The sequence below is a fragment of the Myotis lucifugus genome, unplaced genomic scaffold (assembly GCF_000147115.1).
Source record: "Myotis lucifugus unplaced genomic scaffold, Myoluc2.0 scaffold_5, whole genome shotgun sequence".
Taxonomy (NCBI): domain Eukaryota; kingdom Metazoa; phylum Chordata; class Mammalia; order Chiroptera; family Vespertilionidae; genus Myotis; species Myotis lucifugus.
Window position 1 is genome coordinate 12424837 of NW_005871053.1, and position 19284 is coordinate 12444120.

Consider the following 19284-nt stretch of genomic DNA (forward strand, 5'->3'; position numbering starts at 1 on the left):
TTTTAAATCAAAGTCCAAATGGCCGTAATTAGCTTACTTTATATATACAAACCAGCCCTGTATTCAGTGGATTAGGGTTGAATTTTCATTGTGCATGTTCAAGTTTCATATACATTAATATAAAATCTCCAGGTGTTAATGGAGAATAAAAATGAAATCAAATAGATTAATTTGCATAAAACAAATTAGTATAAATTTACTTTTCCCTAATAAGCCTAGGAAATGAAGACTAATGGACAACTAATTAACAATCCAGTCATCCTACAACAGTGATCTATGGCTTTACCTTCCAAGAAAAGCATAAGAACAAGGGTATTTTATAAATACAGATTCGTTTAAATTACATTATATCTTCATTTGCTCATCTATGTTAATATTCATGTGCCATTACTTAACATTTTCTAAGCTCATCTAAGACAAGTTTTAGGGATTTTAATTAAAATGCACACTGGGATGTGTAGTATAGAATCACTTTAGTCACCAGGCATTTTTGCATATGTAAATAAAGGGCCACCACAGGATTTATTTGCCTTTTCCACCTTGGTTACACATCCATGTTATAAATCATCGGTTTATAGTTATTTACTATAAATCACTGCCAGGCTGTGGAGATGGGATCTTAGAGAGAAAACAAAAGCACTCCAAGTGGTTATTTATCCCAGTTCCTTCTGTGGCAGGAGCTGAGGGCCTGGGGGATGGGCATGGGAGGAGCGGGAGCTTTCTCTTCGCTCTATTTCCTATAGCATTTTTGCAATTTTATACGATATGCCTGTATCACTTATTCAAAAGTATAAACTAATGTATTTTTTAAAGCCACTGCACACCCCTGGGGCTGAAGGCACACAGGGTATAAAGCCTGTTTACTAGGAACTTAGCTTAGTCAACCAGCCCTCTGTGGTGTACTTATTAAAAATCTTCCCCTCATGTCTGTTTACTCAAATTTTAACCCCTTACTCAGCTTTCCCCACAATTCTTTGTAAAGGTTTTCTGGAAAAATCACTATTTTATTTTGTTGTGCCTCTCTGTAACATTTTGCACAACTGATAATTCATCGACGTCTATGCATTCATTCTCTCACTATTCAATGAGGTCCTAGAGGCCATCATCTTTGATCTAGGCATTATGAGGGATACAGAGATGAACCAGCTCCTTTCTTTCAAAGAGCTCAGTGTGATGAAGGAGGTTACATTACACTGATAGGTTATATAAAAGAGGCCTTTACAGAAATGTGAGGGGAGTTCCAAAGAGGCAGCCAGCTCAGCCTGCTTGGGAAAGGGGGGAATGCCAGAAAACGTTGGCAAGAGATGGTCACGCTTGCTGAGGCTTGAAGGGCATGTATTAATTGTCCGGCATAAGAAAACGTGTGTTGGTATATTCAAAGGATTATAAATCTCTCAAGAGTGCCTTGAGTGTAAAGTTTGTCTGGGACCTTATAGTTAATGAGGCTGGAGAGACAGACAGAGGCCAGACACAGGAAGCCTTGGGTGCCATGTTTTTACTTTTACCCAAATGTAACTGGAGCCACATAGGGGTCTTTTTTCATGTAGGATTTTGAACACATTTGCAATATTTAGATGTGCATTTTAGACTGATCACTCAGAGTGGTATGAAGACTCTAAAGAGGGCTGAGATAAGAATCAGGAAGGGTGGGAGCCTGTTGCTAGGAACTGGGAGACAAATAGTGAGGCCTTTGGGGAGGGGTAGAGTTTTAAGATGGAACCAATAAGATTTGGTGATGGATTGGATTGGGAGTAAACAATGAAGGAAGTAGGAGGATCTAGAATGAAGCCCAGGTTTCCGGTACCCTCTTGTGATTCCCTTCTCTGCGGCCTCCATGGGTAGCACTATGGGGCAAGAATTAGTCTAGGCTTCAGAGTGTAAAAATGTGTGTCCAAAAATTGGCTACATTATACATTAGTGTACCAATTTTGGGGGAAATGTCTTAATCCCTTTAAGGTTCAGTTTCCTAACGTCAAATGAAAGAAATAACAACACATACCTCATAACAGAGCATATGTAGTAAATATTCAGTAAAAACTAGCTGCTATTATTTCTGTTATTATCATTTAAATTATTTTTTGCATAATAAATTAAGGCACTATTAAAGATAATTGTATATTATACATATAAAATACTAAAAATACAACTACTGTAGTTCAAAAACTTATAAAAACTAATATAACTATTCTACTCATCAAACAATTTAGAATTCTCAAGTTTCAGCTAATGCATTTTCTCCTTTCACTAAATTTCCCTTTAATAGGCTGAGGTGTTTTGTATTACCTTATTGCTCTTAGAACTCAAAGATGGCATTCTCATTTACAAAATAGACCTTGTTGCATCTAAACATCTGAAAATTTCATTTGAGACATTTTTAGGGTTTTGAAAACAAATACATGTTGATTTAAAAATTATCTCAAAGTTACAAACTACAAGTCCAATGCACAAATTTTCTTCTCACACCTTAATATTTTAGTGCATATTTCCTATAAACAAGGAATTTCTCCAACAAAACCACGATATAACCATCAAAAGCAGAATTTTAACACTGCTTCATTACTACCATTCACTCCTCAGTCCCAACAATTATCCTAATTACGTTCTCCACAGCAGCAAGGTCCCACTCAGCATCATGCCTTGCATTTAGTTGTCCTGTCTCTTTAGTGTCCTCCTCTCTGGAACAGTTCTTTTGTCTTTCCTTGACTTTCATGCTATTAACATATTTGGAGATCACCAGATAATCATTTTGTAGATTACCCTTCAATTGCATTTATCTGGTATTTGCTCATGAATAGATTCAGGTTATGCAGCTCTGGCAGGAATGTTATAGAAGTGATGCTACTTTCTTATTGTATCCAATCAAATGACTCATGATTTTATTTGTCCCATGACTGATGGTGTTTTCTTGATTAAGATGGTGTCTGTCAAGTTTCTTCGTTGTAAAATGACTGCTTTTGCCTTTGCAGTTAATAAATGTTTTATTATCTTGAAGCTATGCTAGCACCTTGTTCCTCATCAAACTTTCAGTTTATTCATTTATTAATATGTATGAACTCACTGTTTTCCCATTTTATTCAGGGCTTTATAATTTGTTACATAATGTAATTTTGGTGAACAAAATATCTTACATTTGACCTGAGAGAGTCCCTTCAACTTTGCTCTGTGTCCTTACACCATTTTCCCATCAATTTTGAGCCCTTTCTTGCTTCCTGTTCAACAAGATGTTCCATCCGAGCCTGTACTTTCCTGCCTCAGCCCCGAATCAGCCACTTTCTCAAAGAGCCCTGGCTCATTTCAGTGGAAAATGGATTTAGAAACCAGGATCTGGGGCACTAGATGTTCTCATTAGGGAGTCACTGGTTGTAGGCCCCGAGGTGTATAAAAACACTCACATATGCAGATAGACACTCACATCTATATTTTGATATCTATCTATATATTGAAAATCATAGTTTACATGGATACCTATAAGTTTAATTAAATACTTCTAAATTCATTCAGTTTTCTCTTCCTCCATATTTGTAACTCCCTTTTCTAACAGTGAGAAACTGGCTTTCAAATTTACATATTTAATCCATCCCCCTACATGTAAGCGGTTTCCCCTGCAGCCACTCTGATTTTCCATGCTCCAGCCTCCGTCCCCAGGCTGCTCCTCTGCAGAGATGCCCTCATCACCCGGCTCGGGCTCCATACCTCATGCCAGCCCCCTGGTGTGGACATGCTCTTTGCCCCATCCTGCTTCTCCATGCTGTGTTGTCCTCTGCAGATGCCTCCACAACCCCAATTGGCCTCCATTACCCCACTTTGGGCAACAAGGACTCCCTCACTTGGCACTGACATCCGCCCTGCTCTGTCCCATTAAAAGCTTTGGGATTGAAGAGTTCAGCAAGAGAAAAGAAGGAAAGGAAGAGAGAAAGAGGCAGAAGGGAAGGTCATCATTATCATTAACATCATTGTATTTCTTCCTATCTTTATCAGTGTGTTCTTTGCTGGTGTATCTTCATCCTTGTATCCCTCTAACGTGGGAATTTCCCAAGGTTTGCTATAGTAGGAAACAGAGAAATGACTCAGAGCTCAGATTAAGTTATCTGCATAACTGCTTTCTGGCTCTGAGACCATAGCAAGGTTCTTATTCTCTTTGTGCACCTGTCTCCTTATCTGAAAAAGAAAGAAAGAAATGACAATGGTACCTAGTTTTAGTCCCATCTTTACAATTTTTGGTAGACATTTCTATATGAATGGACTCTCATTAGCTCAGTTTCAAAATGTAAAAATCAGCTCATTTTCCTCTTTCATATTCCTCAAAACTTATTCATCTTCTTGAAGCTCCTATTTATGTAAATAAAAACATTCATTCTGCAAGCATTTATTGAGTGCCTACTATGCAGCCAATGTGGTAGCTAACAATCCTCCTCCTATATAATAAAACCCTAGTATGCAAATTGACCGAATGGCAGAACAACCAGTCACTATGACATGCACTGACCACCAGGGGGCAGACGCTCAATGCAGGAGCTGCCCCCTAGTGGTCAGTATGCTCCCACAGGGGGAGCACCACTCAGCCAGAAGCTGGGTTCATGGCTGGTGAGCACAGTGGCGATGGCGGGAGCCTCTCCCACCTCCGCTGCAGGTGAGCAGTAAGGAGCGAGGGGTCCTGGACTGGAAGAGCCCCAGACTGCGAGAGGGATGTCTGCCTAAGCTGGCAGGCGGACATCCCCCAAGTGGTCCCGGACTGTGAGAGGGTGCAGGCTGGGCTGAGGGAACCTCCCCTCCCCCAGTGCACAAATGTCGTGCACCGGGCCTCTAGTCCAGTTATAAAAAGGCAAGGTCTTTTCCCTCAAGATGCTTACAATCAAGTGGAGGAGGAATGTGTTAAGTACTCTGATGGAGTGAAATGGATGTACCTTTTTTTCTCTAAGAAGAGCACTACATTCTGAGAGACTGAAGCTTTCTAGGAGGAGGTGATTCTTATGTTAGTCTTGAAGGTCAAACAAGAATTAGCTAGATGGAGAAGAGGGAAAAGGCCTTGGAGGCAGAGTGAGCAGCATGGATAGGTACTGGAGACATAACATGGCCTGGTCCATTCTGAGATTGTAGACTTGAGAGCAGGATTGAGAAAGGACATGGAGAGAGATGAGCATGGAGTGGGAGGTGATAGGGGTCAGGCCACCAACAGCCAGGGAGGCTGGACCTTTACTAGGAAAAGAAAGTGACTAAACAAGGATCCCAATTCTCATTCATTTGGACTTTCTAAGAAACTTCTAAACTGGGAGTTTCTTCCTTTTCTCCAAACCATAAGATTTCCAGAGTCCAAACAACCCCATCAAACAGTAAAGCTCATTAGCCAACGGTAATGAGAGGCAGAAAAAGCCCAAGTTTGCACTTTTCCTTTTCCTCCTCTTTGAGGACAAATTACTGTATTTTGATAGACCTGATATCAAGAGTGCAAAGATAAAAGCAGCCAGAATTCAATGAGAAGTGGCACTTGATCAAGATTTCCTCCGAAATGAAATGGGCTGTGATGACACGGGAGAAGCAGAATGTGGAAGGTGAAGAACAGATATGGGCTTCGTAGGTGGGCAGAGTTGTCTTTGACCCCCAGCTCTTTCCAGTATAAGGTCACATATCAAATAACAACTTAAATCTGACTTTCTGTCTAAAATGGGAACAGATTTTGCAACAGCTCTGGACTAGGCACTCCTAAGCTCCTTACACATACTAATTCATTTAATCCTTAAAACAACCCTAAAAGGTAGATACTCATTTTACCAATGAAGAAGCTGAGACACAAAAGGATTAAATAACGCATATGCCAAAGCACATGGCAAACAAATATGGAGCTGAGATTCATTTAGATCAGTGGTTCTCAACCTTCTGGCCTTTAAATACAGTTCCTCATGTTGTGACCAACCATAAAATTATTTTCGTTGCTACTTCATAACTGTAATGTTGCTACAGTTATGAATCATAATGTAAATATCTGATATGCAGGATGGTCTTAGGTGACCCTTGTGAAAGGGTCGTTCGACCACCAAAGGGGTCGCGACCCACAGGTTGAGAACCACTGCACTATGCTCTTTCTCTGAAATGCCCTTTCTCTTCCCACTTGACTTGTCCAAATCCTAACCATTCTTCTTGACTTTCTCCTTGAAATCTTTTCTCACCTGATCCTCAAGTAATCTCTCTTTTCTGAACTTTTCTAGCAATCACTATCCTAACAATATATATGATGATAATAATAATGTCTTATATTTGTGGAGTAATTACTGTTTCAGAAACCTTTTACCTTTATCACTAAGTTTGATCTGCATAACAGAACAATCATAATTTCTTTTAGAGCTACCTTGACCCATTAAAATAACCACCGCTGTGCCCTGCCTCTCTAACTAGACTGAAAACCCATTCTATTCAGCAGCTTTGCCTTTCACTTATTTCTGTCTCTTACAGCGCCTAACATAATATCATAGAGAATTGGTGCTCAGTACATATCTTGACTTAATTTTGATGTACATTTTATTGAATTAATTATTGTGATTCTCAGTTTTTAGCTAGCATAGTATCAACTGTTTTATACATTCTTAGAAATGACTTGTAAGTGATATAACTAAGAAATGAAATTATATAAATGTTAGTATGGGCTCTTTTCTATGAACCATTTAGTACCCTCAACTGAGAGAAGAAAACAGACACTAATTACTCTTAAAAACTCTAAAGATCCTTTTGAACTCATTTTTGGTGATATGGCTCCAAATGGCCTGGCATCCTACACATTACTTGCTTACTAGCTTACTGAAGAATCGTTACTAGTTTCCTGGGTCAGCGAAACTAACAGGAGCAAAGAGCTTAATCCTGGTGAGTGTAATTAACTGCTGTGACTCAAAAAACTAGGGCTGGTAATTGCCATTTCCTTTCCTTTAACTTCCTCACTCGGTAGCATACCATCCCTTACCCACTCATAAGAAAATTTTCCTCTGAGATTTTCAGCCTATTCTTAAAACCCAAACCTCTCAATTACTAGTTCCACTACCCATATATCTTCCATTGCTCTAGTCTGCAATGTATTTAATTATTGAATTGCTTGAGTTGATTCCTTTTAAACCTGTGTCCTTGCAAGCTCCCAGCAGGTTAGGTGGGGAATGATGTAGTGAACTTGGAAAACAGAATCAATCATTGATGTATTAGATTTATTGAGGGTCTTTCCTACGAAGGGCAACTGATATGGCTTATAGCACTAAGCAATCTGATGTTGAAAAGAGGAAAAATAGAATAAAAACTACAGGAGTAAAAATATAAGATCTGAAGGAAAAATTAAAGGAAGTAGATAAGGAAAGAAAACCATTGGAGAATTCAAATGCAGTAGAAATATGGGTAGACTAAATCTTCAAGTGCAAACATTGGAAGAAGCATAATATACCAGGAAGATATGTATAAGTTTTGAAATCACTCAGGTCTAGGGTCAAATTTCAACTCTATTGCTTGCTGGCTGGGTAAATTACTTCTTTGAGCCATAGTTTCTGTATCAATAGGTTATGGGTGACTGTGGTGTTCTGTTATATGTTTAACAACTGGCTCTTTCAACAAACAAACAAAACCTTGATTTGCAGCTTTTGTCAATTTCCAAAAGTAAATACTCCCACCATGTCAAATTTCAAGCTACCAGTGTAATGTCACTGAACAGAGTTGGGAAGAAATGCACAGTAGTCACCATTATATAGTATTCTCATCCCTGCAAATACAATAGGTATAAATACCTCAAAAGTACAGATAATGAAATGTGGGAAAATAATTAGGAAGAGATGTTTTTGAGTATTACATTTTTAAATATAATTTTAAATCGTAAGTATATAATGTTTAGTAATGGCCATTTAATAACATCTTGCAATATTTCAGGAAACTTAAGAATCAGTTCAATCAAGCTTTGTTCAGGCATGTGTTCTAGTGCTGTTGTCTGTGAGTTCAATGTTAATTCATTTACAATATATGTTAAATAAAGTGTTTTTAAACAAAAGCATATATAAACAAGGTTATGTATTGATTAGTAAATGAAAAAGTGTCCAAAGGCTCATGGGAACCTAACCCTGTATTTTTTCTTGGAGTGATGGTTCATGGTAACTTTACAGAACATCACTGCTGTGAATAAAGAGAGTAGAGTTGTACCACTCTTTTAGGGGATGGCTTGATTGAGACAATTCTGTCTCACAGTGACTCGTACCTAGTAGGAAAGCCCTAAGGTTTCTTCTCCTTTCATTTCACCTTCCCTGTGCTGGGTAGTGCTATGCTAAACCAGGCAGGCTCACTCAGATGCAACCCGAAGTTATGCAACCTACAAAGCAAGTATTATTGTTGTTGGATGCTCGCCTCCTCCAGAGAGGTGCTTTGGAAATTGCAATCATCCATCAATTCACAGTCCTTGAGATAGATGCCTATGAACTACACAGAGAGAGGTGCTAACAGTAACAATAAAACGAACTGTATTCAGCCAGGAAGTTTGCCTTTCTCGCTAAGGTTCTCCTCTGGCTGATAATTGCCAATTTGTCATATTTTTTCAAGTTACTTTCCTTGAAGGAACTTAGAGGCTCTTCCTGTCCCAGGTCTCAGCATCATCACAGCAAAACCTGCTACTTCTCATTCTCTATCCTGACTTACATTGTTGTCTGTGGGTTGAATCCTCAGTAATACTTAGTCCTTTATTTCTTCCAATAGCCATGTACCCATCATCCTGCCTTGTCATGTGATAGCCTACCACCCCTGTGGTCACCGATGACCCACTCCAAGTTGGTTATTTTTTTCAGTCATAGCTAGGATGGACATTAGTTAGCCCATGTTCTTTATCTTCTTTCTAAAGATGACAACCAATCAAATGATGCTATCCCCTGCTTAAATCCCTGACAGTTTTCCACTACTCATGCCCTAAAACTCACCGGTGGGATACAGGCCCTCTATGATCTGTCCCTCCCTACCTTTCGAATGTCATCACCTGCACTCTCCCATTGTTTACTTTCCTTCACCCACATTGGCCTCTGGCTGCTTCTTGAACTTCCAAGCATGGAGCCTTAGTGTTTCAGGTTCCCAGTGACCTGCAACCACCCAAGGTCCTCCCCGAGCTGCTCCTGTCAGTTCTTAGTTCAAATCACCTGTCTGGGACGTGTCTGTGACCGTCCAGTCTGAAGAGTCCTAGCAGTTACCCTGCAACCACCTTGTTTCTTCATTAATTTTATCCTTTGTCACCAGGTGAAATTACCTTGAATTGTGGGCTGAATTGTGTCCCCCAAATTCATGTTGAAGTCCTAACCTCTCGCTCCCCAGGAGGTGACTGTTATTTGAAGATAAGGCTCTTAAACAGATGATTAAGGGGGAGGTGGTAAAGTGTAAAAGGGGTCAAATATAGGGTAACAGAACGAGATGCGACTTTGGGTGGTGAGCTAGCAATGCAATATACAGATGATGTATTATAGAAATGTACTTGAAACCTATATAATTTTACTAACCAATGTCATCCCAATAAACAATTTTAAAACAGGTGATTAAGGTACCTTTCCCATTTATGAATTCTATGTGCATACCCCTAAAAGCCCCAGAAATAAATTGCACATATGAATTAGTGTTTATTGCAGAAAATGGAGAATTTTTGCTTTTTGCCAAATTATGATACCCTTGAAACTTTGTCTTGTCCCTTTTTTGGGAAACATTAATGTAATAAAAATTGTATCAGTGTTTAAAAATAAAAAGACATGATTAAGGTAAAATGAAGCCCTGAGGGTGGGCCCTAATCCAATAAGACTGCTGTCCTTAACAAAAGAGATTAGGACACAGACAGATATGCAGAGAAAAGATCATGTGAAGACATTTGAGAAGGCAAGAAACCAACCTGCCGACCGCTTAACCTCGGACTTGTGGTCTCTAGACCTGGAGTAAATACATTTCTGTTGTTTAAGTCACCCAGTCTGTGCTATGTTGTTATGGTGGCCCTAGCAAACTAGTCCTCCTTGTTTCTTTGTTTTGTTCTTTCCTTCACTCGAGTGTAAGTTCCATGAAAGCAGGAACCATATGTCTTATTCACCCTTCTATCCTCAGTGCCTATAACAATCCTCAGCACCTAGTAGGCTCTTTATATTTTTAACTGATTGAATGGTACAGTCAGGGACCCGAGCCTTTGTTGCTTAAGTTATTTTTGACTATGTAAATATTTTCATTGTTCATTAAGTTGAAAAAGAAAACTTCTTGCCTAAGAAACTGCTTCAAAACTTAGTCACAAGCACTGGAGCTTAGACCTTCTTGCCCCATTTTTTACAATTCTGTTCATTAAGTCTCCAGATCATCAAGCCTTCTCCTCTCAGTTCCTCTTGGTTTATTTGTAGACACTTCTCTAGCCCCAGTCCTTCATCTTCCTCCCCTGATGCCCTTCATGCCCAGGTCTGGGAAGCTAGTAGGATAGGTGGTTTCCCTTACTGAGCCTGCCACGACACCCCTCAGCACCAGCGAGAGAAACTGGCACCCACGACAGGGAAATGCTGAGCTCACAAAGAGTTAGAGATGAACTGCATCCTCATGCTATCTTGCTTCTTAGCAGAAGGAACACTAATGGCTAAAAACAACTTCTACCAGCAACAAACATTTATTGCGATGGTCTGGTGAAGCTCCTGGAATACCATCCATCTTCTGCTGCTTATTCCGTTTGCTCCAGGCAGCTCTCTCTGCTCTGCACGTGGGCCTGACCCCTGCCACCTGGCAGCTTTCTCAGTTCAGCCAATGGGAGGCATGAGAAAGCAGGAAGAGAGAGATGTCAGGGTATTCCCCCCACCCAGGTTTACAGCACCCACAGGGTGTCCTCTCCTCCATGCTGCCTGCTCTCCTGGCCTCTGGTGGCAATGGCTTCCCATGTTTGCTGGACTCTGGGTGCCTTACTTTCCTGTGTTTGATCTTATAATCCTACCCAGGCCTCAGAAAGTAGTCCTTTTATTGAAGGTTTTTCAACTCAACCATCTGACAGTGCTTTCTGTTTCCTGCCCGGACTCTGACTGAGAGAGGTTTTATATAATTTTTTTACTTCAATATTTAGGAATGATACAACTTTTGTGTCCTCGTGCTACAGCAGCTTTGGAGATAATCAAAGGTGTGGTGCTCAGGCCGCAATCACTGTGGTGGTTTTGAGGGACCACCTGCGTCCCAGTAGATCTGGTCCCCTCCCCCTACCCAGCATGGTTGTTCTGCCAGCTCTCACTGTTGTTGCACTGTTGCCACTGCTCCTGGTGAAGCAAGTGCAGGGTTCGTGAGAGCAGAATTAGGGCAGAAATAACATGGGCCGACATTGGAGGTGGCCCAGCAGCAAGGAAGGGGGCCTAGAGAGAAGTGGAGCTGCACTGTGGCTATCTGGGAAGATGCTTGTGCAGTTAGACTGTGCTGTGCTTACAGAAGCAGAAGAGCCCATGGCTTCCCAGAGCGGTGCATTTGCTTAGTGTCTATCTTTTTATGCCTCAGAGAAATTTTGGCAGTTTATTAGAACAACTCATGCTTGGAATCAGATTGTTGTTGGGGTGGTTAAATATTTATAAGACTTTCCATGGGGAGTCTGCTTTATTTTTCATAACATTGGTGGTGGTGGTGGTATGTCTGGTGGACTGTCAGTGCTATTTTAATGGCTTTTGAGATACTAGATGACACCAGCTAGAGAAGGAGGAGGCAGCTGGGGAAGACAAAGTGACAGAGGGAAGATGAGGAGGGAGAGAAGGCCTAACAAAGTGGGGCAGGGGCCCAGAGAAGACATGTCAGCCAAGCTTGCATGGCGTGTGCTGGACATACACCAAGCGGGGCAGTTGTGTGTGTTATCCTGTGAGTCGGTAGTCCTAAGGGCCTCTTTATAGTTTGGAAAATCAGCAGAGTCTGATATATTTGAACAGATTATCTCTAAAAATCATATTTTTCCAGAATGAAGTACTACATAATATTTAACATTGAGTTCTTATAGCTTAATTTTCAAAGAGATACTATTATATATATGTTATATATATAATATGTAAATGTCATGATTTTGTTAAATGAACATTTGTTAAGTGGAGCACAGGGTGAACTGAGCTTCAACAACAGATCACAAAAGAAACTGCAATACAGAAGTTTATTATCCACTGGTCCTGGGGGAAGTACATGGCATGCCTCAAGAGGCCACATGGGGAGGTAAAGGCAGGTGCAGACAGAGTGAGACAGGACCAGGGGTCACATACCTTTATTAGGGTCCATGAGTGGAGTGCTTTGGGGTTCCTGGGCTAAGCCAGATTAGTCAATTCAAACCAGAGAGCAGGGTTTTGGTAAGCCCCGCAGGGGTCTCATCTAGGGTGCGTAGGCATACAGGTGCTGGGAGGCAGGGGAGACTGTTGGTCACCAAGGGCTGTTGGGGAGGTCAATCAGGAACTTACATTTGCTTGTAACCCTATGGGCTGCTATCCAGGGCATGCATGGGCATGAGGGTGTCAATTTCAGGTCCCTGCAGGCCACTTGGCCAAACAAAATAGATGCCAAGGTAGGCATACCGGGGAGTAGCTCGGCTAAACTCTCGACAACATAACATATATGTAACATATAACACTCTCGCTCAGTCATCATAGTGATTATTGGAATTTGAGGAGCCTGCGAGAAACCAGTAGGGTGATGTAAGCCCGGAAATAAGTCTTGCCCAGGAAGGCGAGGCATGTCACCAACTCAAGCTGGTGGTGCGTACAGAAAAGGGCACTTACACTGCACTCTTAATGCTTATCTTTATTATGAAAGTGTTTCCAAAGTAAAATGATCCTCATAATAACAATTGTGTCCAGAGAACAACAATGAATAATTATATTTTCATATAAAAATCAGCACAACAACAGTACATAAAGTAATTCTAATTGGCTAACAGTACACCATTCCACTTCTGACAGATGCTCAAGCACTGAATTGTCTTACGAAAAAAGTAAGGTTTTGTCACCTACCCTATTTCTCACTGCAAGTCGAAAAAAAAATCAAATCCCAAAACTAACCACCTCCCCCTTGCATGACAACAAATGGCTGTTGAGGTCACTGATAATGCGGGCAAACAAAGAGCTGATGGGAGTCATGAGCTAGCAGCACTATAAAACTTTTGGGAATCAAACTTAGATGGTGTGTTCCATGTTTAAATTAATGAAGCTCTAAGTTAAAGTTCCAGAGTCATCACATTACTCTTCCTATTACAGAGCTAATTTCTCTTTGGCAACTAATCTTGAAAAACCCCCTTTTTTAAAGGGCAGTTTTACAATGACAGTTTAAAACATTACTCCCCAAAATTATCTCTATAAAATCTATTTTTCCCCTCACTTAACATAGAAATCAAACCAACAGCTGTTGCTCTTGGTATCCAGGCCATGCAGAATACACCAACATAGAAAGCCAACCTTTCATGGACCTGTGTTCAGGGAAATAGGCTTATGTGGACACAACACTTTTTAAGAAAAATGGCATCAGTTGGGGTACAACTGATCCAAAGGCTATGGGAAATTGACAGCAGAAAAGTGACAATATTTTGGCATCCTTTTATCAAGAGTCCCAGGAGGCTGAAAGGAATGTGAGTGAATGAGATAAACACAGATGTTAGGCTAATAGGTCCCCCCATCATTTCCTGCGCAATCTTGAGAATGCCTGCTTTTGTGGAGACACAATACAATATGCCATCTGGCTGCAGAGATTTTTTATTTCTTTGATCTGATGAGGTCTTAGCTTGTGGCCATTCAGTAACGTGTTCTTTTCAAAGGCTTCAGGTTGAACTCAAGTTCGAAATACCTGGAAATACTATGGTTCTCTTTTGGGAGTTTGCAGATCTTAACAACAGTTACTTATGATGTTTTATGTTCTTTAATATAATTTTCTTCATGAAAGCCAGCACCAGGTATGCTCCCTCTGAGTATATATTAGAAAAGTTCCAAAGGCATAGAGTGGGCAAGTGGACAGGCCTCCTCAGCATTTACTGGGCGCCCCCTAGGGGAGAGAAGGGGACCCTGCACACAGAGGCAAACCAGAGGACTCTCTTCAGGATTATGACTGAAGAACTAAAATGTGGCCACAGTGTGAACCGATGCTAATTACTATTAGGTAATTTGAGAATGGCATAATTTCATTTTACCAAGAGAAACTTAAATTGACTCTGGGGCCAACAATATCTTCATTAAAAACATATCCTGCTGCATTTTGCATGACTGTAAGAACTCTTTATGATTATTGACAGTATTCTTCCATGGATAGAATGCTAGACAGCAAATGTAGTAACTAGAGCTAACTGCATTTTCTTTTCACACAAGTTACTTAGAGACTGAAAGTGCCGTGTCATCACTTTATCATCAGGCTGACTTTGATCTGATTTTTTCTTATTTGAATGTTAGAAACATTTCAGGGCTATTATTATTTATCAGCAAAGCAGGAATCAGCCAGAGACAAAGAAAAAAAAGTAAGCTAATTGGAATCTTAAGAACTCAAATAGCACATGAAATGTAAACATATAACCTTTTTTTCCTTAACGGACTTCTTGAACCTCTCTGGACAGAATGACATCACACATACTGATAAACAGAACCTTTTAACACCTTTGGATTTATTCTGTATACTTTTTATACTTCAAATTAAGAAAAATACTCAAATACTCAGGCAACTTTGGTATTAACATTTCCAAGAAAGGAATAAAAATAACTATCAATAAAAAATCATGAATAGATTGGGAACAATCAAGACAGGTGTCCATAACGTTCTTTTATGAAGAGCTCTTGCAAAGACTCAGGTATGTTGAAATAAAAATCTCATTTTTTACTTCTATCTAAGGTGAAAGTATTTAATTTGCTCAAATTCAAGCTCTACTATATGGAAAGTTTGGCAATAGAACTGGACATTTAGAGGTTCAATCACCATTTGCCTAAAGGTGATCTAATCTTATTTCACTAGTCATTTCTCTTACCCAACTGCTTGCTTTCTTTGGAGAATCAACCTTTCTTCCTAGTTTACCTTCGTCAGGTGTGTTTCATTATCTCACGGTACCTCAGAACACCATTATCTAGCAGCCTAGCAGGAGTTAGATTTTACTGTAATAAAATACTGGGGTGAAGCAGCAATCATACGCAGTTTTTTTCTAACATAGTTTAATAACCCAAAATACTGATAGCTATACCCTTATTCTCAACACTCACAGGACTCAATTTAGGAATGAGAACTGTACTTGGCATATCTGCTGACTGTAGGCTCTCTATGATCTAGAATCTGCAATATTTAGCTCTGAGGCCGAGAGACTGAAAAGATTCGATGACTCTCAGCTGTGTGTGTAGCATGAACAGGAAGAGGCAGGAAGTTTCTATTGTACATAGTGAATGGTTTTTATGAAAAGAATATGGATAAGGATGAATTAGCGATATTTTGGTTTTATCACATTTTTGAAGAAACATACATATACATACATAGATCACACACTGATATCATTTACTGACCCAAGGCCAAAATTCTACTCAATTTTCTACTTTCCCCCCACTAAGAGATCTAGAAGAGCTATATAACATTAGAGAATAAAGTATATTTTTTTTCTAGAGTCCTTCCTACATACCCTTAGTATCCTGGGAAAGTTTGAATGTGACCAGGAGGAAGGAGATATCAACATTGGCTAAGTTAATTAATGGAAACAACACTCTCACTAACCTACAGTTGAATTTACAAAATACACTTCCAGAACTATGGCCTGGCACAGGTAGAGGATATTTTTCTCTCTCAGCCTTATCAGGCCACCATGGGAGAACAGTAGACAGAGATATATTGTTCTTCACCTCAAGAGGCCTACAAACACCATATTGATTAGTCAAAAAGAACTCTTTGCCCTAAAATGTAAAATGAAATGAAAATCTGTAGATTAAGGACTTGGTTAAATTGATGCCATCAGTCAGAGAGGCTCTAAGTATTCCCAGTCCTCCTCCTAAGTGACTTTTGGGAAAAACAAAAGATTGTTTAGGTTTGTCTTTGCTAAGGACAGACTCAATTTACTTTATTGTATGCAACTCTTCCTTAATAATGTATAAGCTGTCTTTTGAAATTGTTCTTTTGTGCTAAAGAGCGTTAGATAATCCCAATTTGAACACACCGTGGTTCTCTGGTTTATTTCACCCACGGAAAGGACTTGCTCTGCACACTAAAGCAAGCTACAATCCACTCTTCTCTGCCATATTTTAGTTTTAAGAACATAGATTTTCACCTTCTCAAAAATTTTCAGCCCTAACATGCTTGCTGTTATTTTTATTTATCTGCATCTTAGCAGATGTTCAGAAGTACTTTTTGACATTTTATATTGGTCTTATAAAATCAAACCATCCCCAAATTACACTCCTAAGCATCTCCTTGTTTTGTGAACAATAAGGTTTTACATGAAGAATCAGTTGCATGGTGTTTCGATAAACAGGCATATTTCCAAGCCTCTGCAGTTATTACTATGGAGCAAACAAGAAACATACTAGTTTGCAACAAGGTGGGGAAAGATTTAATATTACAGTGTGAGGTTCTTGTTTGTGAGCATTCTTTTAACTATAGATTATAAATTGTGAGCACAAAGCTTTATTTATTTGTTATTTTTTCAAAAAATGGAACTGAATATGAATGGCTCTGAGCAGCGCATGCACTCGCTAGTATTTTGCTGTTGTCCGCACGATGCCTGATTCACACATTTATGTCACTGCACTGTGCTTTTCAACTCTCGTCTTACATGATGGTCTTTTTGATTTATAAAACAGGTATTTATGATACCTTTTTATTCCCTTACTAAAAGTTGGAAGGAAGGAGATAAAATCTTTGGTTTGCGTGTATGGTTTTCTTATCTATACATAAATAACACTGCCATGTAGGAGACTATGGAAATTTATTTCTCAATAGTCTTTCTCATTGCCAATATCGTCATTGCCCAGTCGAATTTTTGTTTTTCTGGCAATAGTTTCATTTGAGTAAAAATGCCTGTAACGTGAACAAATCTTCAAAGAAGCAAATGAAAGTGCAATGCTCCTCAAGTAACAGGCAAGTCGTTCTGAGTTATGTTAGGGAGGAAAGACGTAGGGTAAAGAGTCTTTCTCCCATTGGCTTTATTTTGCTCAGAAAAAAATAAAACTTCAAATACTAGATACGGCACTTTCTTTGAAAGCAGATGCAATAAAGTGCTTTGCACCAGAGGTGACCCTTGCCAACTCTTGAAACTCTCTTTTTTTCTGCTCCAAAATATGCTCAATTTCTCTTTTTCATGACATGACACAGGGGCAATGGTAGAATCTGGTTACGATCAGCTGCTCTCTCTATGCTCTTCTCAGATCAGGAGACTAATTCCAGAGACTGAGAGTGATTTCTCTGTGACTGTGACCTTCGGCCATGTCTTCCTCCAGAGCCAGGGCTCTGACCTCATAACAGAACAAAAAGATCTCTGTAACCTACAAGGCGAATCCCCAACTAGCTACCACACTCACCGAAGAAATCTTGGCTGTGCACACAAGAGATGAAGTCTATTCCAAAGCCATCTAATACAAAACAATTTTTAAAAAGCCCTCCAATGACGATGCTCTTTCATTTAAACTGCTAAATGACCAGGAAGAGTGACAATTAAAAACCCTGTCCTGTTTACACTATATGCTGGGGGAATGGTCGCTGAGACCGGGCACTGATACAAAGAAAGCAAACCTATGTGGAGCGGCAGGAGAATCTTGCACTGGGATTTGCTTGCCCTAAGACAAGTTAAGCAGGTGCTCCTAGCAAACGGGGCTGCAGCAGTAGAAAGGGGTCAAAGCAGATGGAGCATCTTCCTCACTGTCATGAGCCCAGGGAGTCAAAGGAAAGAGGAAACCTCCTTTTGTCCACAGATTTATAAACAAATACAAAAAATAAATAATATTCTAACACAATACAAATGCAAATACTGTTCCCTTGTGTCAATTACAAATACAGCATGCCTACATATAGAGAATGGTAATTCTTCTTCATTCACAGACGGGACAAATGGCAGTGCACTAGTCAAAATGCTTGGATAATCCTAATTTTTGTTTCTGGTGCTGAGATATTATGAAAGGAACTGCATTTGCAACTTATTAAATACTTCCAGGAACAAATAGTTCACTCTGTTCTGGACTTGTAGTTTTGAGTAATTAATCATCCACGGAGCAAGGGCCGGTCAGGAGATACCCGTTGGTACCGCTGGTTCCATTGGTGGTGGTTGCAGTGTGGGGTTTCTTCCTTGGAGTTTCTTCCGAGCCCTCCTCATCTGAGCTAGATTCAATATCACTTCGGTCATCCTTGGACACCTGTGGAACACAAGAAGGTGAGTGGGACCAGCTCCTAAGGAATCATTCAAGTATGGCATGCTCAGAAGCACATGCAGTCATCATACCCGAAGGACAACAGATCCAAATGTTAAAATATCAAAGGGGATAAAAATTTTGCCATAGTAATAAGCTCCCCTTTACTGGAGATACACAATTTGAGTGACAAAGCCAGTTATCAAGGAATGTAGGTGGATTTCCCTATCACAGCGGGCTCTTTAAGGTACCTTTCTATTTTGAGAATGTACTAGACCAGTGATGGCGAATCTTTTGAGCTTGGCGTGTCAGCATTTTGAAAAACCCTAACTTAACTCTGGTGCCATGTCACATATAGAAATTTTTTGATAATCGCAACCATAGTAAAACAAAGACTTATATTTTTGATATTTATTTTATATATTTAAATGCCATTTAACAAAGAAAAATGAACCAAAAAAATGAGTTCACATGTCACCTCTGACACGCGTGTCATGGGTTCGCCATCACTGCACTAGACCTCGAGTCCCACTTTCACTGGCAAAGTGGCCTACTCCACCACTGGAATGGCAGTGTAGAAATTTGGTGCAAATGAGTCAATTTAGACTTTGAATCCCATCACCCTTGGGAATCACTTAAAGTCAGCTCTCAATTAACTACACTAATGGAACTATTTGCTAATTCAGATAATCAAATCATCATTCTTCTTTGGCTTTGCAATGCATTGTTTCATTATTTAATTTCTTTTCTGTCTGCCAGAATTAATAGAAATTTTGTGTTATATACTACATAATACATAATGGCAGTAGGAGGCTTTTTGAGAACCTGGTGGGTGAGGTTTAGTTTTAAATATTTCCCAAAGAAAATTGACTGAGTGAATCAGTATGAATTGGTTCCCATTATTCCAGGGCTTTTCAATCCTCCATTCAGTCTCATTAGGTAATGAGGATGGTCATATAAAATATCAGATATAAATCTATACATTACCGTA

General features: G+C 39.7%; 1 protein-coding gene across 5 annotated transcripts in view; it reads right to left on the bottom strand.

Annotated features, from left to right (window-relative positions):
- Positions 1-12098: 12098 nt before the first annotated feature.
- The window catches only part of CERS6 (ceramide synthase 6), a 251703-nt gene continuing 244517 nt past the window's right edge, over positions 12099-19284 (bottom strand). For all 5 annotated transcript variants that reach the window (XM_006083176.3, XM_023745271.1, XM_023745279.1 and 2 more), the window contains one exon: positions 12099-18299. In XM_006083176.3, the coding sequence (XP_006083238.1) occupies positions 18144-18299 (156 nt within the window). In that variant the 3' untranslated portion in view covers positions 12099-18143. The remainder of the gene's footprint in view (positions 18300-19284) is intronic.